Source organism: Zonotrichia albicollis, chromosome 1, assembly GCF_047830755.1.
Source record: "Zonotrichia albicollis isolate bZonAlb1 chromosome 1, bZonAlb1.hap1, whole genome shotgun sequence".
NCBI classification, from domain to species: domain Eukaryota; kingdom Metazoa; phylum Chordata; class Aves; order Passeriformes; family Passerellidae; genus Zonotrichia; species Zonotrichia albicollis.
Genome location: NC_133819.1, coordinates 105,025,408 through 105,049,438, shown reverse-complemented (window position 1 = coordinate 105,049,438; position 24,031 = coordinate 105,025,408). Strand labels below are relative to the sequence as shown.

Below are 24,031 nucleotides of genomic sequence, written 5' to 3'. Positions count from 1 at the left end.
GTAACATGCTGAAAGAGGCGAACACCTCCAACATTGATACCTGAGCAACATCTAGACCTTTTGTTTCTGTACCTGTGCCTTTAGATCTCCGTCCTCCTCTTGATCCGACTGCCAGCATGAGAAAGATTGGAAAACAACACCTTACCCACTTGTATGAATGAAGGCTTTATGAACATTGGTGAGAGGTACACACTAGGTTAAAACCCCATTTTCTTCTCATTAAGGGTTTAAGGAGAAGGAGTAGACACACTGGCTTTGCACGGTTTTCCTAACTCAGAGCAAACGTCCACTTCACAAATTTGTGTTTTGTTATCAAAGGGGTGTTAAACATCTTCCTTTTATAAATATTGCTACACTCCACATTCATAAATCTCTATTTATGGAGCAGTAGTTGCACCTTCTCACCAAGGTCACAGCTAGTCTAGGGCGGAACAGCAACAGCATGTTTTGTTTGTTTCCAAATAAATGCTTTGGAATTCTGTAATCCCAGAATTTACACATAGGACATAATCTGGGCCACAAGCAAAGCTTTGCATAAACTCACCACGGGCAAACATCTTGCAACACTTTCTACAGAAAGAAGCACACTTTATCTGCTTAAAATGCTGTTTCCCTAACCACAGTCCCTTTCTGTATTTCTGTAAGTTTATTTAATATTTAGCCTGTATATATTCTTTCAGGACCTATCACCTGGAATGGCACACACATCCCGTCCACTTCAGTATACATTTTCAAAAGCAACACCATAAGGACTGTACCAGAAGCCCTATTTCCAAGTGTGCAATTTTCAGGTGGCAGATATACCACACGTTTTGAAAATCAGTTATCCATATCCAACTGATATGTGCTATATCTTCTCTAAATAAAGATGGAAACTAGGAATAATAACACACATTTTTTGGTAATAAACTGAACATTTAAAATGTCACAATTTTATGATTATGTTTTACTTTCTGTAGTGCTCAAGGCCTATGAGTGGAAGAAGTGCTTCAAAGCATTTTGTACTTCTGACTCATCTCAACAGACTTTATGTTGTTGCACTGTTTGAATTCTTTTAATGCCCATGCTGCTATTTTATTGTTAATTTTTCATATATTCCTAATTAGACAAATGACTCATGGGAAAATCTGTTGATTACTTTACAACTCCGTTCAAATTTATTTTATTTACAGCCAAGGCTGAATCGTCTTGATGTGTCATACAGAAAATTTTTCCTTGACGATAATTTTAACAGTCTCAAATATTAATGAGATTTTCCTGAAAACCTAGAGTAGTATTTGTGGTAAAACTCTGTCTTCTAGCAGATGTCAGATGAAATTCAGCTCATGTTTGCAGCTGCAACCATATTAATTATGAAAGCATTATATGCACTTCAGTGAAGTCACATAAGGTTGAATTTGCCTGCACAGTCTATGTACCATGTTGTGGATATGAGGCTTCTTAGTGTAAGGAAAATATAAACATTCTACATTTCTCATCTAAAGAGAATACGCGGACTAGTAGTGATCATATCTGAAGATTACATATGAAGGCCCTATGTGAAATTACATTAAAGAAATAACTTAGATAGTTAAAATGTGAGAATATTCAGTAAATTTGAAAACCAATTTTCATTGTCTTTTCCCCACTCTCCCACTCACGCTTCAGAGTCTAAGAGCAAACAAGCAAACAAAAACCCCTAGGGCACGATCTGGCCAGCAGAACGCTCTGGGTGGGCAGCACTGGCGCGGGTGACACCGCCACTGCCCCACCAACCGCACAACGCAGAGGCCTGGCAGCTTCCAAACCAAACTCAGGAATGAGAGGAGCCCACAGGGAAAACACCAGAAACTCAACTCTCCTGGCAAAGCTGTCCCGCTTGCAGGCACGCACATGCACACGCGCGCAGGGAGGGACCCTGAGCTGCCATAGCAGACATGCGGTCAGGCCCCCAGGGTCGGGAGGAGACGAGGCCAAACGCTGTCCCCTGCCACAGCTGGGCGCTGGCGACTGTACAAACCTCGGTGGCAGTGGTCTCACCATCAGCCGCAGTGTCCGTCTGCTCACTGTCAGTCTATTGGGTTAGACAAGTACCCGGGTCCCGAGAGGAAGGCAGGAATAAAGAATAAACCCAGCTCATCAGTACACGCGGCTCACGCGGGGAACTGTTAAACTCAACATCCCTGTGAACTGCATTAGCATTGCTTTTCAAACAACGCACATGTCAAAGAAGCAAAATAAAAATGCTATATTAGTAAACAGAACAGACTCAGAGGAAGACTTGAGGCGTACTGTACACAATATATGGCTTTACTGGAACAAATTTATAAGCCAAACAAAGCATTACTGGAAAAGTGTTATTTGAATAGCAGATTTTTTTTTTCCTTAAGAAAACCAGATAGCTTAAAAAAAAGGGGAAAAAAGTGACTAATATTTTCTAATTGAACTTTTCCTCCCATAATGAATTTTACAGAAAATTATTGAACTAATTTTTTGTTCTAGCCAATATAAGTGGTGGTTAATTTTTTATCTGGAGGGGAAAAAATAATTTAAAAAAACAACAACAACAAAAAAGCTACTTTAACAGTCATCTGACTTTCAGCCCCTCATTTGTACAGAGGTTATTCTTGTCTCCACATTTATACACCATGAGGCTGTCTGCATTACCAAGGAGTTCAAATAACCGTACCCCCCGCCCATCTACTGTCTGTCTGTGGAGTAATGGTAAGGCTCAGATCCCACTCGGTTCCAATAAAGAGCAGCTGATAATTGTTAATGATAGTAAAAAGAAAGAAAACTGCCATTAAAAGAAGAAAAAAATACTTCTCATTCCATTTAAGAGTATGGATGAAAGCAGGAGAAAAACAAAAGTAACTCCCCCCACCCCCCAAACACTTACTAGGTATGAGTGATAAAAATGAAACAAAGCACAGCATTGCACAGACTGATCTATCCCTGCTTTGCATGAAGAACATTTTAGTGGAGAACACAACTGTCAAGATTAAGAGAGAAGGGAGTGGAGGTTACTACATACTGAGAAGAGAGCTCAAGAAACTACTGTGATGTCAGGTAAGCATATGGAAAACTAGTAAGTAAAGTGCACCCTACTGCCCCAGACTGGCACATCCAAGTTGTTTTGATCTCAGTGAAAGCTCTGGTTTCCATGAGTGATTTTCTGTGGTCCTTAGATAGTAACCCCGGCAGGCAATTTAAAGCCAAGACAACACATATCATCCTCCAATCCTGTCAATATGAACAAGAACAAAAGAACAACCTACTGGTGGATGGAGTATCAGTCTCAGCTTTGAATTCCCTGCATTTTTTGGTCATTTTCTGACAACTCCATTGTTTCAAATAACACTGTTTTGATTTGTTTTCATAGCTTTGTTTTTCATTCTTTGAAGAGTTTGTATTGTTTGTGTGACAGACAGAAGAATAAACAAGCATTTTGCACTACTTGCTAAGTGCATAAATGGAAGTGACATGAAATTTTTCAAGTCATGACCACTCTTGAGACAGACCACATTTATTTTTAAATGGAAGAGTAATGTCAAAGCAGTCTATTAGGCTGGTCCAACTGCTTTCACTAAAGTGCTAGAAAATTGTTTCTTTATTAACAAAGGATCTCATGTCTTTATAACATTACAGACAATTGTAAAGATATGGCAATAGAAAAAAAAGTATGCATTGTCACTCCTGTTTACAAAAAATAAAAAGAAACAAAGAGCCATTAATGCATCTAGGCATTTAAAAAGAATTAAAAATTGTGTCAAGGCGCTGTAACACAAGTCTGGCATATAGGGTTCATTTTAAGAATGTGAAGTCAATAGAAAATTAGCTGCTAAGGTAAAAACACAGAAGCTAGTGAATTCCAAGGGGTGAGATTCTATCTTTGACTGCAAGGACTAACTCCAGATGCATAGCTCAAGGGAGAACAAGCTCAGCAATCTAAGGTATTGGTTCAGGATATTGGCTGTAGTCCTCTGCATCTCTGTGTGCAATCTTTTGAGAACTGTGGGGGGCGGGAAACATTCCTATTTTTTTTACCACGAGTGGAATGAAATCCTAAATAAAGCATAAAGCTTGCTTTGTTGCAACATACATATCTGCTAATCAGCCAATCGACAGCCATGGATTCAAAGTCAGCATTACTGAGTTACTTGAAAAAAAGATCTGGGGTTATCACAGAGCAGGGAATGGTGAGTTAGGGCTGAGTAAGGCAGGTCTCCTCTGTAATGAAGAGTAAGGAAGGCCAGGCTCAGCTCCAGGATGGGCTGAGGTACAGCTGAGGTGGGGTTGGCAGGCAGGCGAGGGCTGGAGCGGGACAGAGGCAGCTTCTCCTGACGTGCTGTGGCTGCACCTCTCCTACCTTGCGATCGTAATTGCTGTGATTTGTTTTGCCAATGTAATGCAGACATGCCCGAGTTTAAAACATATTCACTTTCATGCAATATTTTGAACAAGAAATACCCAGTGGATTAGGCACAAGTCTGTGTTGTCTGCCAGGAAGCACTGCCAGAGTAATCACCCTCATAAAGGAGCGATACTAAAAAGCCTATTTTAGATGTTTTTATGCTCAATACTTCCTAACTTTGCTAACAAAAAGAAGCGCTCATTTCTGAAAGAGGAACAGACTAATGTATTACATAAACACTACCTCATTATTGCCTCTAGAGCTGGAAATATATTAATGCTGTTACTGCTATTAGATTAATCCAAGTGCAGAGCTAATGCAAATTGAGACCTAAATGCTGTCTCAAAATAAGGACAAGAAATAAGACAGCAGCAGTTTGGATGCCTGTTTCAGAAATAGTACATTATTTTTTAGTTGCAAGGCATCACAGAGCCAAAAGCATTTAAAGACAATGTTTTTACAAGACAAATTGATGTGACTTTTGGCTTTCCATAAAAAGGAAATTAAATCCTGCACCAAGTCTTACAAAACCAACAGCAGCAGATGACAATGTTCAAGTTGGTTATTGAAGAGAGCTACTGCAATGGACTATCGAAAAGTGGCCTAGGTGGCTTTTTACATGGCCAGCTGGTCTGTGATCATCAGATCTGGGCTTTTTTCTTTATATACAAAGCAAACCTGTACCTTTGTATTTGAAGTTGAAAAAGAAAACAGAAAATCAAGGAAAACCTGAACTCATTATTTTATTCTGTCAACAAAGAATAACCAGGCTCCAGCAACAACTGAGATGCCAGTTTCTCTGTTACTTAAGCAGATTCCTTTCCTATTTCTGGATTTACCATCACATCCACAGTACCCAGAGCAACTTCAGACTCCTGCTGCAGCTGGTTCATCTGCCCGTGGTGACCCCGGTGGCTTAAGGCATCAGTTTTGGCAGTGCTAAACAAACACTGCAAATGTCAAAGCAGCCCACATGGCATGCTCCTGCAACAGCTGCAGAACAGCTGTCCCAATCTGACCCCTCACTGATAAGTTGGATTTAACCATGGGAAAACAATTTAATCTGCAGCAGAGATAGGATCAAGGCTGAAAATTGAGATCTAGGTTTTGTTGGACCAGAAAGACTTTTCTGGGGTTCAGCTACAGCTGATAGCCTTTTGCAAAAAGCTGAGTCTATCTGGACTTTGAACATACTGAAGTTGGTGAGGGTGCTCATCATTGTTAGGCAGGTAGTCATATAAATAAATGTAGATACAGATTCATATATTTGGATGTTTAGTAATTATGCAGAAATGTACTTAATACCCACTATTTAGATAACTATCCTAACCCTAAAACTATTCTAAACTGATAGAGGGAAGAAAAAGGTCTTGTCATGTAGTGCAAGTCACTTTGAACCAACTGACACTGAGTTCAAGCCAAGCCTCTTCTACACAGTGTTGTGCCTAACCCTGGGCTCCGAGCTGTACTCCCAGCATGAGGAAAAAATAAAAAAGAAGAAAAAAAAATAAAAACCAAAACAAAAAAACAACAACCCCAAACCAAAAAAAATCCCTTCTAACATATCAGCACAGACAGAAATGAGGCTCTGAAAGTAGGACCACTATTGCAGCAATCTAACACTGGTTAGGACTGAAGCACTGAACACGAAAAAGAGTGTGTTCGATGCCGAGGTACACACCTCTTCCTCTGAACTGTCACTCAGGTCATTGGCAAGTGAGGCACTCAAGGAGGCCGCCTTGGGCTCCAGGTAGCAGAGGCACATAGCCAGAGGAAAGGAGAGAGTGAGGGCGTATGGCACTGAGAAAGAGGCAGAGAGCAGAAAGAAAAAAATGAAGAGGAAGCAAGGCACGAGGGAGGGGGAGCGGATGGGGAGGTAGTGCTGCACACTGGCAGGCAGGAGGTTGGTTTCGGAGAGGTTAGGGAGCGACAGGTAGCCATCGTCATCCAGGAGGGAAGGAAATGACTCTGGAAGTTGCAAGGAGAAGGAGAACAGTGTTCCGCCTTTGCCGGCTTTTTGCTTGTAGCCAAAAGCCACGTCTTGCTCGGCGGAGCAAACTCGCCCCTTTCTGTCAGAGTCTGGCTCCGACTCGCTGTGCTTTGGAGCGCTCTCTTTGGGGGCCTCACAGCCTAAGGACTTTATCCGAGTGCTCTCCTTGCATCTCCTGCGAAGCTTTGCTGAAGATACATGGGGGCCAGGCTGAGAGGATGGCGAGGAGTGGTGGGAGTCAGTGCCAAGCAAAGATGGCTGGTGACAGAGAAAGGGCAGCAAACAAGGCGCAAAAGCAAAAGGACAAAAAGAAAACTGTAATTAGTTAATTTTCTTCCGTGATGATAAATAATATATACTATATATTTAAAATTATAAACAGTATTTTAACACCACAGCTTTCCACTGAATTGAACGGTGCATGTTCCCACGCCACACACCACAGGTATGAGCAAATCAGGCTTCCAGCTTACAAAAGGCAACTTCTTGATTCAACATTTGTCTAGTCCTCTGTAGCACAGGATTTACATAAAAGCCTCCATGGCCACATGGGGAGTTTCAGGTGTTGCCAATTTCCACTTACTGCAAGACTGGTTTCTGATAATAAAGTTTTCAAACAAGAAGTATATAGAGAGCAACAAAGAAGGAAACATATTTCTAATACCAGCACTACTTGTGACAGCATTCTTGCAGTCAGGAGGAAACTTGGTGGGGGCCAAACGCTTCCCATCTATGCCTTGGACAACCTCAGCGGTAATATGTAAAGCTCCAAGGACTTTAAATTTCTCAATTGCAGTATTTTTTAAAAAAACTAGGCCATAAACCAAATTAAAACACATTGTTTGGTGGGGGGAGCAGAAATCCATACATCAATGCACCTGATGAAAAAAAAAAACTTGCTCAACAGATATTCCAGCAGCCAGTTCCTCAGCACGGCTCCCACCACTGGCCCCTGCTGGGCATCCCCAGAGCCCTGCCCTCACCTCTGCTCACTGTGAGCCCGAGCAGGCAGTGCTGGGGGCTCAGCCCCTCCCAGCCATGCACCCTGCCAGCCCCTCCATGCTGCCATCCCTTCAGCCGTACATTGGAAGAAGGGGGCTGAGACTTGAGGCCCAGCTGATCCCATAATCTCTCACTGGGGATCCGAAGGGGGGCTGGCTAGAGAGAGGTCCTTGCCCCACACAGCCACATCTTCTCATAACCAAAATGTAACCCTTTACCCATAGTGAAGAGGCAAAAGTGCCCCGATGCTGTTGCTACACGTTTTACCACAATGCCAAGAATACTGGCTACCAACAAGCAGGATTTGCTTTGATATGCCACTTGTAGGGCATTCAACTGGCCTTTCAGGTCATTTGAGGTCAAAAAATTGGTAGGAGGAGAGAGGTGATTCAGTGGAAATGGTGACTGTCATTTCACATACTCCCTGCAAGCAGAAACCACTGCTCTTTCAAAGGACAAAAACCACAGTCATCACCAAAATGTATACCCAGTACAACACATCAGCCACAACACTGATGGATCTGAGATGTTTTGGCCAAAATCCCCCAAGTGCACGTAGCTGAAGTGGCCCACTGGATCCATGACCAAGCCCTAAGTGCCTGAGCTGCTCCATTCGTACTACATCTCCCCAGGGAGCTATAACAGCCATTTCATTTTCACTCCAGGCTCCCAAAAGCAAAATTTCTTAAAAAACACAACAGTATCTGCCTCCTGTTCAAGCTGGTGTTGAACTGGAGGCAAAAAGTAGATCCAAGTCTTAGACACAGATTGCTACTAAGCCCGACTGTTACCAGGTATATTATTGGTAGGAATGGGACATAAGCCTAGTAATTACATGGAAGAACTCCTTTCCTTCCTCTATCATATCTCCCTTTCTCTCTTCTGTAACAATTTATCAATTCAGGGAATCTGTATTCACAAACTAAGCAATCAGAACCAAGCCTAGCTTCAAACCACTTAAAATGCCTTTATGGGTTTAATGTAGTAAGATCAAGTCAAAACTTAATGCTCATGGACAGGTTTTTGTGTGAGCTAAATACACACACAAATACAACTTCTCTTTACTGTAAAGACAAAAATCCAAAGTAAATGTATTTTTTTCTAATTCAGACTATTCACTTACTGACATCTCTACAGTGTTAATATTTAGAATAACTTCTGGTACTTCAATACACATGGATAAAACAAAGGCAAAATGTCTTCATGGTAAACACACCTAAAACACTTATATGCCCTTAAAAGGGATTTGATTTTGAGCTTGTACTTCTTGAGACATTCTCTTTATGATGACAGACTAATCTGTTAGCAGGTCCATGTGGAAGCAGGACTGAGATCTCTGTAGGATTATACAACTGTTACTCTATTTATGACGGTTTAAAAAGAACTCATCTCTTGAGTGGGGGTAAAAATCAATCATTTGTACATATAAAAGTTCCATCAAATTAGTCTCCTAAAATATCTCTGAGTATTTCTATCCATATATAAGGAATGGCTAGATGATTTTCAAAATGCAACTGATCCCTGCATTGACTTAAATTAACAAACACTTAGAACAGAACTAACTTCTTTTGAATGTTTTCTACATATTTGATTTTTATCACTCTTTCTCCATGTGGAAACTAAAGGAGTTTCAAGAAGACCTCAGTTAAATTTAGTAGATATTATCTTTTAAATGATACAATACAGCACAGACTTTCAAAAGAAAATCTTTCTCATTCGCAATTTTCAGTAACTCACTTTGTTTCTGGTTTTCAGTAGTTTAACTGCAACTCTTTTTGAGGACTTGGTCCTTTTGCTTTGTAGCTCATTGTGGCCTTGTATGATAAAGCTAAAAGTTCAGGTTCTGACATTTGCATACTTGACAGTTCTGTGGATATAAATATATATATCAAGGTTTTTCTTCCTAAAAGATGAGGGTAAACCTTACTTGTTTAGCAAGTGCATTCCACAGTACACTTTCTGAATGCTATTCTACTGTATTCCTCTTCACTGTCAATCTCTATTTACTATTTTTTCCATCCTTCTGTTTGGTTTACCCTGTTTTAACGTCTCAGTAGATACTATGCACAAACATGTGTGTATATTTTTGTGGTGGTGGGATTGAAGATGATGAGGGATGACTCAAATTTAACAATTGTTAAGAGAACCATCAATAAAAAATGCTTTCCTCAACAGAAACTTCAAACAAGTGAAGCAAATGCTTTTGTAAGCCAGAAAAAAATTGCTTATAATAACAGAATAATATCCAGAAGTTAATAGAGAAAAAATGCCCACTGAAATTCATGCAAGTAAACAGTGTTATGAGAAGTATAAGAGGAATAGTTTAAAGCACAGAGCTGCATACAAGAATACAGAACTATTTTGTTGCCTTGTCAAAATAAAAAACCAGGATGGCCATACTAAAGCCAAAATATGACCAAAAACCAGAAGAACAAACATGCACCGCCAGGCTACTTCTGGGCATTTCCTAAAGAGCTGTTGAATGCTGTGTGAAAAACAGCATTCTGACTATTAAACATATTTCAAAAAAAGAAGTCCAAGGCAGGAACTAACCTTCACAACATCATATGAAAACTGAAAGGACTACAAAAACACTGATTCAAGACATGTATATACACATAGTATGTTTCCTTTCACAGAACCAGTTTTATTTTCTCTTTCTCCCCTTTCCCTAAAAATTCTCTTTCTCCAAGCACTCTCAAGGCAGCCCTGTTTAATGTAAAACCTGGAAAATTCTACCTTGGTGTCATGGCGTATTGCTGAAATCGGGGTGACTTCCTCTGCTCTCTTCTTTTTGCCCTCTTCATCATCTTTGTCCTCTTCTGTCTTTTTCTCTGGAGTCACAGTGGTTATCAAGTTGGTCTGAGAGATGCCCTTTGTTGTGGCGTACTGGCCAGTACCAACCTCTGCAGCAGACACAGAATCCTTCATGTACATTTCATGGTTTTCATTCACTGATGCTAAAAGCAAATATTTAAAGAGGGAAAATCTGAAATAGCTTTTGCTGAGAAGCTGCATAAAATTAAAAAAGCTGGTTTAGAAAAACATTTGAGATAACACTGAAAACACAACTATGTCATGTTTCAGGAAACCAGAAGCATGTGCATACATTTAAATAAACTGTTTACTTGAAGCTCATAGCTTTTATATGCATATACATATATTGTGGATGTGTATACACACATTACTGTAGCTAATGTGTGCATTACACAGTTGTTAAACGTTAGCAAGCTGTTAAAATTAGTACTGTAGTAAAACACCACATAAAAAAAGCAATGCATTGCCACAGTTATCAGGCAGGAAACATAAGGAGAACCAGCTATGACATCAGCCATGGGGGTGGAAGAGATTTTTTTTTTCAATCTGTCAGAATATAAAAATGCAGATCAAATGCAGATTTAGTAACGTGCTGCATTACACAAAATGACAGTATTGATATAGCACAGGCATAATACCTGAGAAAAAGGAATTGTGATCCTTGTATTATTGAGTGCTAAAGTCTGCCACTTAGGTGAGCTCATTATCCTAAAAAATTCTGTGAAGTGATGATATTCAGTTCAGCAGACCCAACCAGAATATTTTAGGATACAAGTGCTCAATAATGAAACAGGTTTAAATATATAAAAGTCATTTTGAAAGAAATAATACCTTTACAGACAGAATATAATCAAAACTGTAACATATGCCCAGACCCTGCTCTTGACTATTGAGTAAATAATTTCTAAACCAATAGGATTATTCAAATTTGTAAACTCACTTGCATCTGTAAAAAAATCCATTGAGTCTGGATCTCAATGTAAGCACAATGCAGAATGCTACAGACACATCTGCATTATAGTAACAATGCTAGTGATGAGATCATAAGCATTGATTTAAAAAACCTCTTTCCCCCATTTGCACTCAGGCAAATTAACACCTTGCAGAGTCTAACAAATGCTGGGTAAAATGTTTCAGGTATCTTGTCTCTTGGGATTAAGTTTAGGAGGCAGGAGAAAGCAAAGGGAATAAAGGGAGGCATCTTATTTAGATGTTACAAACAAAATAATTCAGAAGGATAATTTCTGCTTTGAAACACATGCACAGCAATCAGGTCACCAGTTGCTTGGTAACGAGAAAGAAGCACATCAGAATTAGAATATTCCAAAATAATCAATGACAAGCAGCACCTTTAGAGGGAGAGAAAAAGGCTTGTCACATGTACTTTTAAATCAAAGCTTCTCCCCAACCCCACCACCAACTATAGTCATCGCAATTTGTGATATTCTGCAAGAGAATTCACCTTTTTTAAAAATCTGTAATGAATCTGAGATTAGTCTCAGTCTTTTTTTTTCCTACAAAAATAAACTACAAAACTACAGCCTCTTTTTACTCAACAGCTGACAACAGCAACAGCTGATGAAATAGCTGATACTCTGAACTACATACACACTGATTTAAACAAAGTCAGCAGCAGAACCATGACCTCCATGAAACAAGGATAAAGAGAGGAGGGATGTACTATTAACCTATGTATGTTACTCTCCATTTCATACCTTCAAAAATAATGTATGAAAAAATTCTCTTAGTGCTCATTGGAGTAGGATGTGAGGTAATTGGAATCAAGTGTTATTACTCAAGGGAAAAAATTAATAATTTCTGGATTGTAACAACTTAAGTGAAAAACCTACACAGAAGAAAATCTCAGATTCAACCAAAACCCAAACAGTCACTCATGCAAACTCTGAAAAAGTGTTAAAGCCTGACATTCTTGGCCAGGCAGGTCCATCCCATCCTTCCCCAAATCAGGGAAGCAGATATGAGGCCAAGGACAGAGACTCTGTGAAGAGTGGGCTCCAAAGGACATCCTCCAGCCAAACACTTTGTAAGGACCACAGCAGTACATTTACCACGGAATTTCTCCGCATCCTCCTCCTCTACCCCTGCAGTGAACGTGCAGGTACTCACAGCCTCCGCCCAGCCAAATCTCAATGAAAGGAGATGATGAGGTTCACACCTAACCTAAAGCAGTGACCACTGTGATGACAGTGTTTGATAAGGTCAGTTGAGAGGCCCTTACCCCCATCCAAGCTGCGAGACATGGTGTAACGTTTACTGGAGGAGCGCTCAAAGTAAGGGGCAGGACGGTCTATGAGGGCGCTGGCTCTTCTCGTCTGCGCCTGCGTCCGGCCGCTGTAGCGGAACTTGGAGCCCAACGTGAGGAACTTCTTTGGAGGTGCTTCTGGCAGCAGGAGCCTAAAACACACCAAGCAGTGCACCTGTTATTCCCTCTCCTCCAAAATCAGCCTACTGTTTCTGCAGAGGAGAGAAGATGACTGCTGGGTATCGCTCTCCATCATAACCTGTGCCTCAGAGGTCTGTGGCTAAAAGGGAATCAAAGGATGCCCCTCATACAGCATGACAAAACCACTTAGCTAAGCATTTGAAGATCTGAGTTCCTCCAAATGGGCAAGAATCACTCAGTTCCTTCATGCTTGAAAATCAAATTTACTATCTTCTGATTACCAAAACTAAAAAGAAGGTGGTTCCTTGTACCAGAGGCCCGACTGGCCTGAAATGCAGACGTATCTCTTAAAATTTAACATGGTGATGTTATGCTGAGGACAGGGCCAGAACTGATTTCCAATGAATGGCAGGCAGTATTCATTCACAGGGGTATAGACATTTTTCAGGTTAGAGCTCTCCCACCCTCTGTAATTTGGGCATGGCAGCTGGATGAAGAAGCCATTCTCCTGCTATGGAGTCTATACATCAGACATTTATTTTTCACTAAAAATCAGAAAATACCCCAAAAATGCACACTCCATTTCTCTTTAGATCTTTTGCTGCTAAGACTGCATTTCATATGAATGTACAGACAGCCTGAACCAACAGTTTTAAGAAAGGAGGGAAATCCTTCAGTACTCCCAAACATTCTAAACAGTACTTAAGCACTGGACACACCCTTTCAAACTGTTGAAAATCTAACCCTTTTGGGTTTCTCTTTTTAAGTATCTATTTAGTGACTATCTTAGCACAAACTAATTACAGCACTTATTTCACTATTCCACATTTTTCTCCGATCTTCCTAGAAGTCAAAAAAATAGCTGCAAAACTCCTTAGTAATCCAAAAATTATAGCTATGGGTTGTGTATTCTGGGTGACCAAAAAAATCCATGACCTACTACTGTCTGTACTTTCATATATAATTTTAAAAAAGTCTTCTTTTTTAAACTCTTTCCCACATCTTTCCATTTCCCAGCAATCTTCCATATAAGTTGTTCTCTCTATGCAAGCTTATATGCAGTAATGCAGCAGAGTCCTTCACCTCTTTAATTATAGCAGCTGATAATATCGTGGCACAGATAAAGCAAAGTGATTAATTAGGACCATATGGTGATTTTAAGCAATATCTATCTGAAATAGTATGAATAATTTGGGTGCAACATCTCAAATTTTGAAAAAGCAATAATGTTTCTTTATCTGCTCAGAGGTACCTCATGATCAAAATGAAAATTTGATTTGAAGGGTTTCATCTCTGCTGACAAAATTGATATTTTCTGTCGCATTTTACATCACACCTTTAGGAAAAGAAATCCACATACCTGAAAAATGTATGGTGTTCAACACACACTTTCCATAAGCGCTTTGCAGCACGATGATTTGGCAACTTAAACCCAATAGTGCTTTCAAACTGCTCAAACTAGGTAGGAAAAAAGAATAAGTATGTTTTTGATGCCGTGCATCTATTTCTAGACAGTGTACACAGGTTCATCTCCATTTCCTCCGTCTGTATCACCTCATTGCAAGGGCAAATGTATATGCTCATGTACATAACCACATATATCCATATTCTACAGAAAGAATTCTGGGAAAGAAGCTGTAAATGATAATCTATGGCAACCTTTGAGGATCATTTCTGGGAGGAAACACTAGCAATGAGCAAGAGATTTCTTATGGTGACAGTGATGTTTTATACCCTATAGTAACAAAGAGTTCAGTTAAGACTTGGGGGACTTCTGAGAAAACATCATTCAAGTGTTTTATCCTGTTGATTTAATTTCACTAGTTATAACTACAGTGGGAAGCCTAGTAATAGCTGGAGGTGAGCAATAGTCCTTAGGGACTGATTTGGTCTCACACAGCCTTAGATTAAGGATATTTACAGAGAAAGTACTACTGTTAGTAAATCACATTGGTTAGAGTTAATTCATCTGAGGAGGATGAGGCAAGACAGGTAATTGAAAAGAATTGTCCAGAGATAAAAACAGACCTCTTTAGATTGTACTGCAAATTTATATATTTCAGATGCAGAAGCTGTGCCATCTATATCTGCTGTAACATGTTGATGGCTACATGCAGACAGCTGAGTGGGTAAAACAGAGTTGCTGTGATGGAGGAAAGGTAGACAGAAAGGCACTTGCAAGGAAGTCTGGATCCCTACTGAAGCTGACAGGGAAATAAGGCAGGAAATAACAAAATAATAAAGATGACGTGAGTTAGTGAATCACATTATCATCAAATGTAATTTGGACAGAGGCTGCATTGATTACGGAACTACAGAAATATTTTACCCATGGAACTGTGGCCTGGTCACAGGATACTGCGTACCAAGAACAGCAGAGCTCAACAGGGTAGCAGGGGTGGAGAGCTTCAGTGCAGGCATTGGGAATGCCAATGACTATTTGTTTGGGTTCTTAAAATCAAATTCAAGGCTAGAAATTTGGTTAATAAAACTGTGTCTGCTAATGGGCAGGAGACGTAGGTGTGTGGACTTTGGTTTAGGACTCTAAAAAAGGCTCAGGCTCAGGGGTGGGGATCCCCAGCAAGTTTCCCAGATCAATTATGAAGTCAGTCCCAGAGACACTGGCTGCATTAAGGGAGAAATGCCAGTCCTCATCTAAGTGATTTCCAGCTACACAGCTCCACACTCTAAATGGATATGGGGATTTCATCTATCACAGGCCAACTATTGTACCAGCATTTAAAATGGAAATCCTCCTTCGCCTGTGATGATCCTGAATTTCTCAAGAGTTACCATCTTATAGGCCAGGTTGGATGGAGCTTTGGACAACCTGGCCTAGTGGATGGGGCCCATGCCCACGGTGGAGGGCTTGGAAATAGATGATCATTAAGGTCCCTTCCAACCCAAACCCTTCCATGACATCCATGATTCCTGGGAGGGCGCATGCTCAGCCCATGAGGTCGGTATTCGCTTCGCATCCTGAAGCTGAGCCACGAGAGGGCACTCACTGTACGAGGTTTCACATCCCCTTCTCCAGAGCCAGCACAGGAGCTCCTGCGGGCCTGGGAGGGCTAATGTGTGCAGCTACCCAAAATGCTGCAAGTATACTGGTCCTGTATGTTTATAAAGGTTGCTATGGCCTGTCTACATCTCTTAGTGGCTGAGATAAATGCCAGTTGCATGTACAACATGAGGGAGGATAACAAGCTCTCCATGAATAAGCAATATGCTACTTAAATGCCCAAAGTATTCATGATATGGATGAGATTTTTATGTGCAAATGGCCATATTTATTCCTTACATTAGTTCATGGATATAAACAGAAAAATACCAGAGTTGTTTTTTACCTGTATCTTAAAGAAAGTGTGTACCTAACCTTTCCTAGGAAAATCAGCATAAATTAGGAAATATAAATTGAGAGGAGTGTTAAAAGCTTGTAAGACAAAACAAATCAACAAATCAGTAAAAACGTATGTTTTCTCAAGAGGCTCATCCACTTAAGAGAGCCAGGATGCCCTTACCTCCCCTGGTCGGATTTTGATGTAGAAGTTGTTCCTCTTGTAGGAAATTTTCAAAACCTTTGGCCAGGCAAATCTATTTATTCTGAGTCTGTCTCGATATATTAAGAGTCCACTTGCACAGACTCCTAGCATGATTTCCACTCCTTCGGAATCCTGGAACAGCAAGCAATGCACTTTGTTGAGCATTTCTATCCTTGCATCCTACAGTACTACAGATTCCTGTATCCTGTGTTTCTATCTGAGCTACGTCTTTTTAATGCATCAGCTGTAGTGACCTGATTTCTGAGTGTTACCCTCCTCAATGAATGCATTCATGCAAATAATAGTAAGGTTGGGCAGGGTGAAGGAAACTGAGGGTTTCCAATGTTTCCTTATATTTAACAAAGACTCCAAAAGGAGGAGGAAAATTTTAGATGTCATTAAAAGAAATACATCAATCATATAGCAAAGCTTTATTAGCATAATAAAAAAAGTGTTATTCGCATAAATACCAGATTGAAAGTAAGTATGACAGCATAAAAATTTACTTCTCCTGGTATCACTCATCTCCATGACTAAGCCTTGTGAATCCTTAGATAAATTTTTCTTCCGTAGTTTGCTCACCTTTAGTAGGTGGCTTTAGAAAGTTTGCTAATTTCTTTAATGCTCTTGGTGCTTTTGCTCAGTATTTTCACTTTGAAATGCCCAGTGGGTATAAAGTTGAGCGTTTGGACCAGAAAGGGTTATTTTTTAAAAGTGTGTGACTGTGACTGTGCTATAACCTACGTTTGCCAGGAGGCTATAGCTCAGACACAATAGCACTACACAAAAGATTTGTCCACAATCTTACCAGAACATACCCATAAATATTGTTTTTTTTAAGAAAGAAATATAGATTTTTCTTTCCTTTAGAAGTCTTCAAATAGTCTAAAACCAATCTTCACTGTCTTACTATCTTCTATCACTGTTTTTTCATTTAGCTAAAGTACTAGTACTGATAGAGTAAAGAAGAATCCACTTCAAAGTACTGAGTTATTCACAAATTGTTTTTCAATAACTTAAAGTCACAAAAACCTGAGCACAGAAGCTATGAAGATGTCACCCTCTGATAATCATGAAAGGAATTCATAATTTTCTTCTAGTTTTCCCAACCAGCCATCTTTTAGGCACTTGGTGAAAATCTGATTACATTTCAAGACCAACACAATAGTATGCATGGTCAGTCATGATGAAACAGCTACGGCACAGCTTGAAATGAAAAAAGTTTTAAAATCACAACAGAAATAGTGCCACAAAGTCACTCCAGTGTTAGAAAACACATCAGTAGAGGACATATGTTCCAACAACGATGGTAGCACCACCTAAAGATAGATTTTTTCTAAATACAGCTCATGTGTGGTATCACCATCAGGCACTACAGAAATGACAAAGCTAATTTTTTTTCAGTGTACTTCAGTTTCACTTTCCTAAGCAAAGAGCAATATCTAAATACACTGAACAATTCTAAAATAAAAAGTCTCATTGCAATAATCACACCGCCTGGTCCTGGTGAATGTCTGAAATGCAAGTGTGTTCATACATGGCATGTTTCTGCAGGTGCAAGCAGCTTCATCATTTTATACACTTTCTCAAAAATTGTCGAGAAATACCTTCTTCCCTTATCTCCATCATGACCACAAATCTAAGTTTGTTTAAGACTTCTGTTACTTGGTGTCAGAGACTGTTTTCCAATATGCTACTTCTATTGCAAAATGAAACCTGAATAAAAGAATTTGGCTATTTCAGGAGCCATGTAGTTACATGGGACAGGAACCTCTTAGCTGTAATGTCCAAAGCACACTCCTCTAGCTCTGCATACAGATGGGGTGGCCTTCCTCAGAATGGTGACAGGCCAGAGGACAAGTCTGTCTATTTGAACATATTTTTCATCACAGCCTTGCATTTGATAACTGAGAACTCATTTTAATCTGAGCTGGAGAGTCCAACATTGAATATATTGGCACAACCTTAATGAATTGACATTTACATAGAGACATTTGCTGTGGCATGACTTCCAAAAGACATGCATAGAGATACTTGTCCCTTAGCCTGACATCATCAAATCTCACTGGCAGACTTAATTAAAACTAAACATGACTTCTCACGCAAAGTCTACTTTTCCCACCTTCAGCTCAGGCTTCAAGATGACTGTGGGGTTCCTTAACCCACAGACAGGCACATCTTGGCTATCACTGCAGCTTTTTAAAATAAAGAGCATCAGTTTGGAGAGACATTAGGTTTTCTACTTTTTCTACTTTTCTCTGAGATTTCAATATGAAAAAAAAAAAGAAGAGCAAACCAGGACACTAATACTTTTTCAGGAAAGAATAAATAAAATGGTTATTTTATAATATCCCATCTTAAAATTCACAGCTTTTCTGCAATATTCTGAAAAAAACACTTAGGCCTTAATGCTAAGTTATGTAAAATTTTCAGTAACAAAGCCTGTAATTTTTAAAAACAGTAATCCATTTAATTTCTGTTTTTTGGACTTTGCATTGTGACATTTGCCAATCCATTTCTCTCTGCTCCAAATGAGCCTCAAGACAGAGTGTGTATCTGCAGGATACAGGGAAGGCAGTGGCATCCCTCCTGGTAGATGTTGCCCCTTGAGCTGTACTCAGATTCTTCATTTTCAGTGAAGGCAATTAACAGAACACAAAAGATTGCCTTGAATTCTGTAACACACATGTACAGCTCCTATGAAATGCCCCAGGGACACCGTTGCAGGCTCTTTCAAAATCCTAGCTGCAAATTTATCTCAATTCTTGAAAGGAGCTGCAGCAGCAAAAAACCAGGCTCACAACAACTTGACCTTTAGAGAAAATGCGGTTCCCTCCACAAGACAGGATTCTTTGGTTCCATATTCATTTGCCAAGGATGCTTGCTAACCTCAAAAATGTTAAAATCCATTAGTCTTACTCTGAAGAGTGAAGAAAACAATAGCAATTATTTATTTGGGAAAAAAAACCTTAAAACCAAAAATTCGACAACCAATACAAGGCTAATAAGTGACTCTCTCCAGCCACAGTAAGAATGACCATGTTTTATTCATAACTTAGTCTGCTGATGATTAGAGAAACTACTTGATCATGGGAGAATGTTTCCAGGAGAATTACTGCCCTCCCTGTCAACCGCAACAACCACACTTCAGGAAAGAGACAAGCTGCTCTCTCCCCATTATCATCAATCTGATTACGTTTCCAGCACAGCTAAATAATTGCTTTAAAGTCCTTTGCAGCATAAAAATGATCTGCTATCCAGTTAAGATAGCATGGTTGGCCTTACTAAACTGGAAAATGTAGCTGAATGAAAAGAAAATTCACCACTCTCTGGACAGCTTCTAAAATCCTCCCTCATCACTTCATCCACTAAGTATTTTCCTCAAGGACAGCATTTATTTAATCAACATGAAAGTTGATGTGCAACATCTTTGAATCTATAGGATAAGTTATGTTACGGTTACAAGATATATTTATGCTTATTTCATGAGTCACCTTTCCTCATGTTGACACATGATTCATCCCACAAAATTCCTGTCTCAAAAATACAAGAAAAAATAAATCAGGGAGCCTATGCAAATCCAAGCACTATGCCACAGGAGACATGGCCAGTGAAGGAACCAAAGTACATACCTTGGCATGATGGAGATCTACTCCATACATTGATAGTTTTTTGGCATTCTCCAGGAAATGCATCTCAGCTTCTGCAGGTGTCATTCCCCTGTGGAAAAGTAACCAGTTCTAGCATAAATGTTAAGGAAACAGAATCCAAAAGAAAATCCAGCAGCTGGAAACCATTTTCAGCATGTCAGAACTACAGTTTTACCTTTTATGTATCTGGGTATCTAACAGAGCCACAGCTCTAGTGCAGACCCTGCTAACTCACATGCTGCAAAGCTCTTCTTTATCCAAAGACACATAGAAGAGTCTTGCCGGAAAAATCTTAAGTACACCACTGCAGAATTTAACATCTCCTGATGCACCAAGATGGTACCTGAGGCAAGCTGGAGCTCACAGTGACGCCCTGTGCTTACCTGTGGCTCTTGTGCAGCTCGATCACTTTGTCCTCCAGCTCCTTGGTGTGGTTGGGCGCGAAGCGGAACTCGCTGATGTAGTCGCTGCCGTACTCGTCGGGGTCGTAGTCGCCGAGCTCCGACTGCACGGTGTAGGAGCCCAGCAGGGCCAGTGTGACGAAGGAGCAGGGCAGCCGGCCCGAAACGATGTCATCTCTCAGCTGCAGGCAGAGGTAGTACCTGCAGGGGAGCACCGGAGCAGCTCAGACAGGGCTCCTGCACCGCTGCCCCCAGAGAAGCACCGCCCGAGCACTGGAAAGAGTTCCAACAGGCATTTGCAGACAGCCAAGCCCAGAGATCTTCACCCATTCACAAGGACAATAATAATTTTGTAAAAACAATCCCAGAATGCCCAGAACCCCAAGCTCTTACCCAATTTATTAGTAGGAACACCTAATTTATCTTTATACAGCAGCATGGAGATCTCTAAATAAAATTATTACTTTGTTTAGTGAACTAGATGAAGAAATACCCATTAAACATACTAGATTTCTATCATAAATCACTTACATATAAAACTACTTGATAATTATTTCAGGAGAAAAAATAATTAAATCTCTCATATAGTGTTCATTTAAGAACAGGAGAACTCCAAGTCTTTCAAAAAACACAAGCCGTTGCTTTAGCAACATGTTGTGCTTTCTCAAAAATACACTGAAACAGTAAGTGCTGTTAAAACCATAGAAACATGCAGTGGAAGGTTTCACCAGATACATGAAAACAGAAATAAGTGAAGAGCACTAGTTTGGTGGCAAAGGCAGAGCTCCCTGGGGAAATTTAGGAGTCTAAAGAGGAATAAAGCAATCCTTTCCTTTGGAAGTCCTCTGTTAAACTGTGAACTCTTGGCACACTGTCTTTCTGCACAGTACCTACCACAGGGGACCCTGATCAAGGCTAAAGACTTCATGTTACCTTAAAAGCATCAAGTAGTCCACAAAATACTGAAGTTTAAAAATATTCAAAGGTTGCCAAATGTTGCAACAGACTAAGAAACAGTTTGCTGATGGCACAAAAACTCATCACGGATCAAAACTTTTGTGCCTCCTTCCAAGGAGGAAATCAGGTGAAGTTTTGGGTTTTTTTGTTGTGGTTGCAATGTGAATACAAAACCAAAGAGTAGAGGTGTAGAGTGCAGAGCTGAGTGACTTGAAGAGGAGGGAGCAGCTATTAATTACCACCATATTCTCTATTCCATACACATCGATTGCTTACTTTGTCAAATGATACACAGAATTTGCATATGCATGCTTATTCTGATCTATCCTGGCTTCAGCTGGGAAAGAGTTCATTTTTCCCTAAGTAGCTGGTACAGTGCTTGCTCTGTTTTGGATTCAGTATGGTCACAAAACCACAACATTATCTCACTTCTTTCCTTTGACAGTCATGATTTTACTTACAGGAATAACTTGTTACCACTATATATGCAAAAATGGGCATCAGGCATCTTTGTGAAGATTAAAATCAACTCAAAGGAATTTACATATTGAAAAATCTGGGGATTAGGCTTAAACTACACAAAATACTTCATAACACAGAGGATAGACACTGCTCACACTATCTTTTTTGTCAAAGTATTGCATATTTTCCATAAGCTCATATGAAAAAGAGAGACAATTGGAATATAAACATTTCTTTTCTTGTATAATTAGAGTGTAAGTGCTACCAGGAACAGCTTTTAGGCCACTTCTTAAAAAATATTTAATGTTTAAAACACCTGGTAATGTCCTCAGATAGCTGGGCAGGGTCTGGAGGGTAGAATTTCACATTAAATGCAAACTGCCAAGCACCACCTGGAAAAAAACATAGATTGATTGAAAGTACACTGCAAATGCAAACAGAGATGCTCATGCTACTCAATCACCAGCAGACTTAAAAATATCCCAGACAAGCAATTAATAAGAACAGGTTTTAGAATATTTTTCCCACACATCATACTGAAGATAGTGTACTAGATCAGATTTTCTTTACTTATTTAGCAGGATTTCCACTGAAGTGAGGACTCTGAGTGAGCAGTAATTTATTACTAATACTAAAAAACCTCTCAGTGTGAGAACAATGTTTGTTGAAAGTAAGCACCACACAGTCTGTACAAGTTTTAAAAACCAATAACCCAAAGCACAGAGACCACAAGCCAGAGTGAGAATGGGCTCTGGAGTAGGGTGATGTGCTGAGGTCTAGCTGCCCAAATGAGCTCACAGCATCCTCTCAGAGTGCTGCCTCAGCACATAGCTCCTTTCTTCAGCAGACATAAATTACTGTGCAGACAAAACTGCAAGGACAAATACAGAGTATGACTGCAAAAGTACATAGCACTGGGGAATTCTTATTTAATCATTTCACTAAATTTAGTTGACCCATGGGATGGATACTGGTTTGTATCTCCAGAGTCGGCAAAATTATTTCTGGAGTGTTAGCTTTAAATGTTGTAAAAAAAATTATATCAAGATTTAAAAATAGAGTTGAACATGGTAGGTAAATTTAGAAGCTGTTCTGAAAAAAAGGGTTAGGTTACACTAGCACATGACTTGAATGCAAATGAAAAGCAATAACAAAACCCCAAACCACACTGTTCTTACAAGCAACAAGGAAATTTTATCCCATGGCAGATCCTATCCACTTTGGTTATCCACCCATCTAATCTCAAATGTTCAAGGCCAGGATGGACGGGGCTTTGAGCAACCTGGTTTAGTGGGAGGTGTCCCTGCCCATGGCAGGGGTTGAAATTAGGTGATCTTTAAGGTCCCAACCAATCCAAATGATTCAATGATTTCATGAATGTGCAAGAAGAGTTTTGTTGTTAACCATCAGGAGTTCAGCTCTTGGCAAGACTTTCGGAGTCCTTGATTCTAGGAATTTTTCCATTTTCTTGGGACATAAAAGATGGCGAAAGGAAGATTTGGCTGGCAGCGAAAGCTGGGGCATGGTCCCAGCAGAGAGCAGACCATCCCCAAGGTGGGAATGCAGCCAGAGGTGACACCTGATTCCACAACAGATGGAAGGGACCATGGCCTGTAAATCTATTCCTTGGCACAAAAAATACATCAAACCTATGATAAAGCCTATCATAATAGCACAGATGGTTAAGATAGAGGAGTAAGCAGCCTTCACCCCATATTTACAGGGTTGGAATAAAACCTAACACTGTGCAAGTTAGCGGGTTATAACTAGCGGGATGTGAACCTTTCTCAAACACTGGGATGAAGTCCCAGCAGTGTGGTCTGCATGTTGTACAACTCAGCCAGTTTAGCAGGACTATATATATGCTTTGGAAAGCATCAAGGGTAACAGCGCTGCTTTTCCACTGTTGGCCTGTTCCAAACTTCTGGGATGAATTGTAGAGAGAAAGGAAATTATTATTGTCATTTTCTGCAAACACAACTGTCCACTGCCTCAAGTCCAGGATGAGACGCTTCTGCCCTGCTTAATTTCCCACTGTCACAACCCTTCATTGTCTATTTCATGGCTTGGGTACATATTAAATGCATTTCAAATATGTGGTGGGGAGCTGAGTTGCTTTACTTGCATTGACCATCTGTGTAAACTGACTCATTGTGGTGTAAAGCACCTTCCTCTCCAGATCCATCCCTTCATAAGACTTAAAAAGACAAATCTACATTACTTTGTATTGCAGATCACTTACTTGTAATGAAAAAAATACTGGAGGAAAGGGGAAGTTGCACCAGTATAAATTAACCCTTTTAATCTTGGAGAGGGAAGGGATTTCAGTGCCAGGCTTTACCCAATTAATGTGAACTACCAGATACATTTGTTTGTGGAAGCAAAAGTGCTAGAAGAGGTCATTTACAAAATG

At 40.0% G+C, this 24,031-nt stretch overlaps 1 protein-coding gene across 26 annotated transcripts in view; it reads right to left on the bottom strand.

Annotated features, from left to right (window-relative positions):
- EPB41L3 (erythrocyte membrane protein band 4.1 like 3) overlaps positions 1–24,031 on the bottom strand; it is a 96,649-nt gene that overhangs the window by 14,666 nt on the left and 57,952 nt on the right. For 12 of the 26 annotated variants that reach the window (XM_074548852.1, XM_074548843.1, XM_074548820.1 and 9 more), the window contains exons 6-15: positions 21,935–22,010; positions 20,182–20,400; positions 19,781–19,868; positions 16,128–16,280; positions 13,967–14,064; positions 12,442–12,617; positions 10,125–10,345; positions 6,075–6,641; positions 2,000–2,053; positions 73–108 (exon numbers count right to left, since the gene is read on the bottom strand). In XM_074548852.1, the coding sequence (XP_074404953.1) occupies positions 73–108; positions 2,000–2,053; positions 6,075–6,641; positions 10,125–10,345; positions 12,442–12,617; positions 13,967–14,064; positions 16,128–16,280; positions 19,781–19,868; positions 20,182–20,400; positions 21,935–22,010 (1,688 nt within the window). The remainder of the gene's footprint in view (positions 1–72; positions 109–1,999; positions 2,054–6,074; positions 6,642–10,124; positions 10,346–12,441; positions 12,618–13,966; positions 14,065–16,127; positions 16,281–19,780; positions 19,869–20,181; positions 20,401–21,934; positions 22,011–24,031) is intronic. The other 14 variants (XM_074548858.1, XM_074548883.1, XM_074548954.1 and 11 more) reach the window with 5 other exon arrangements.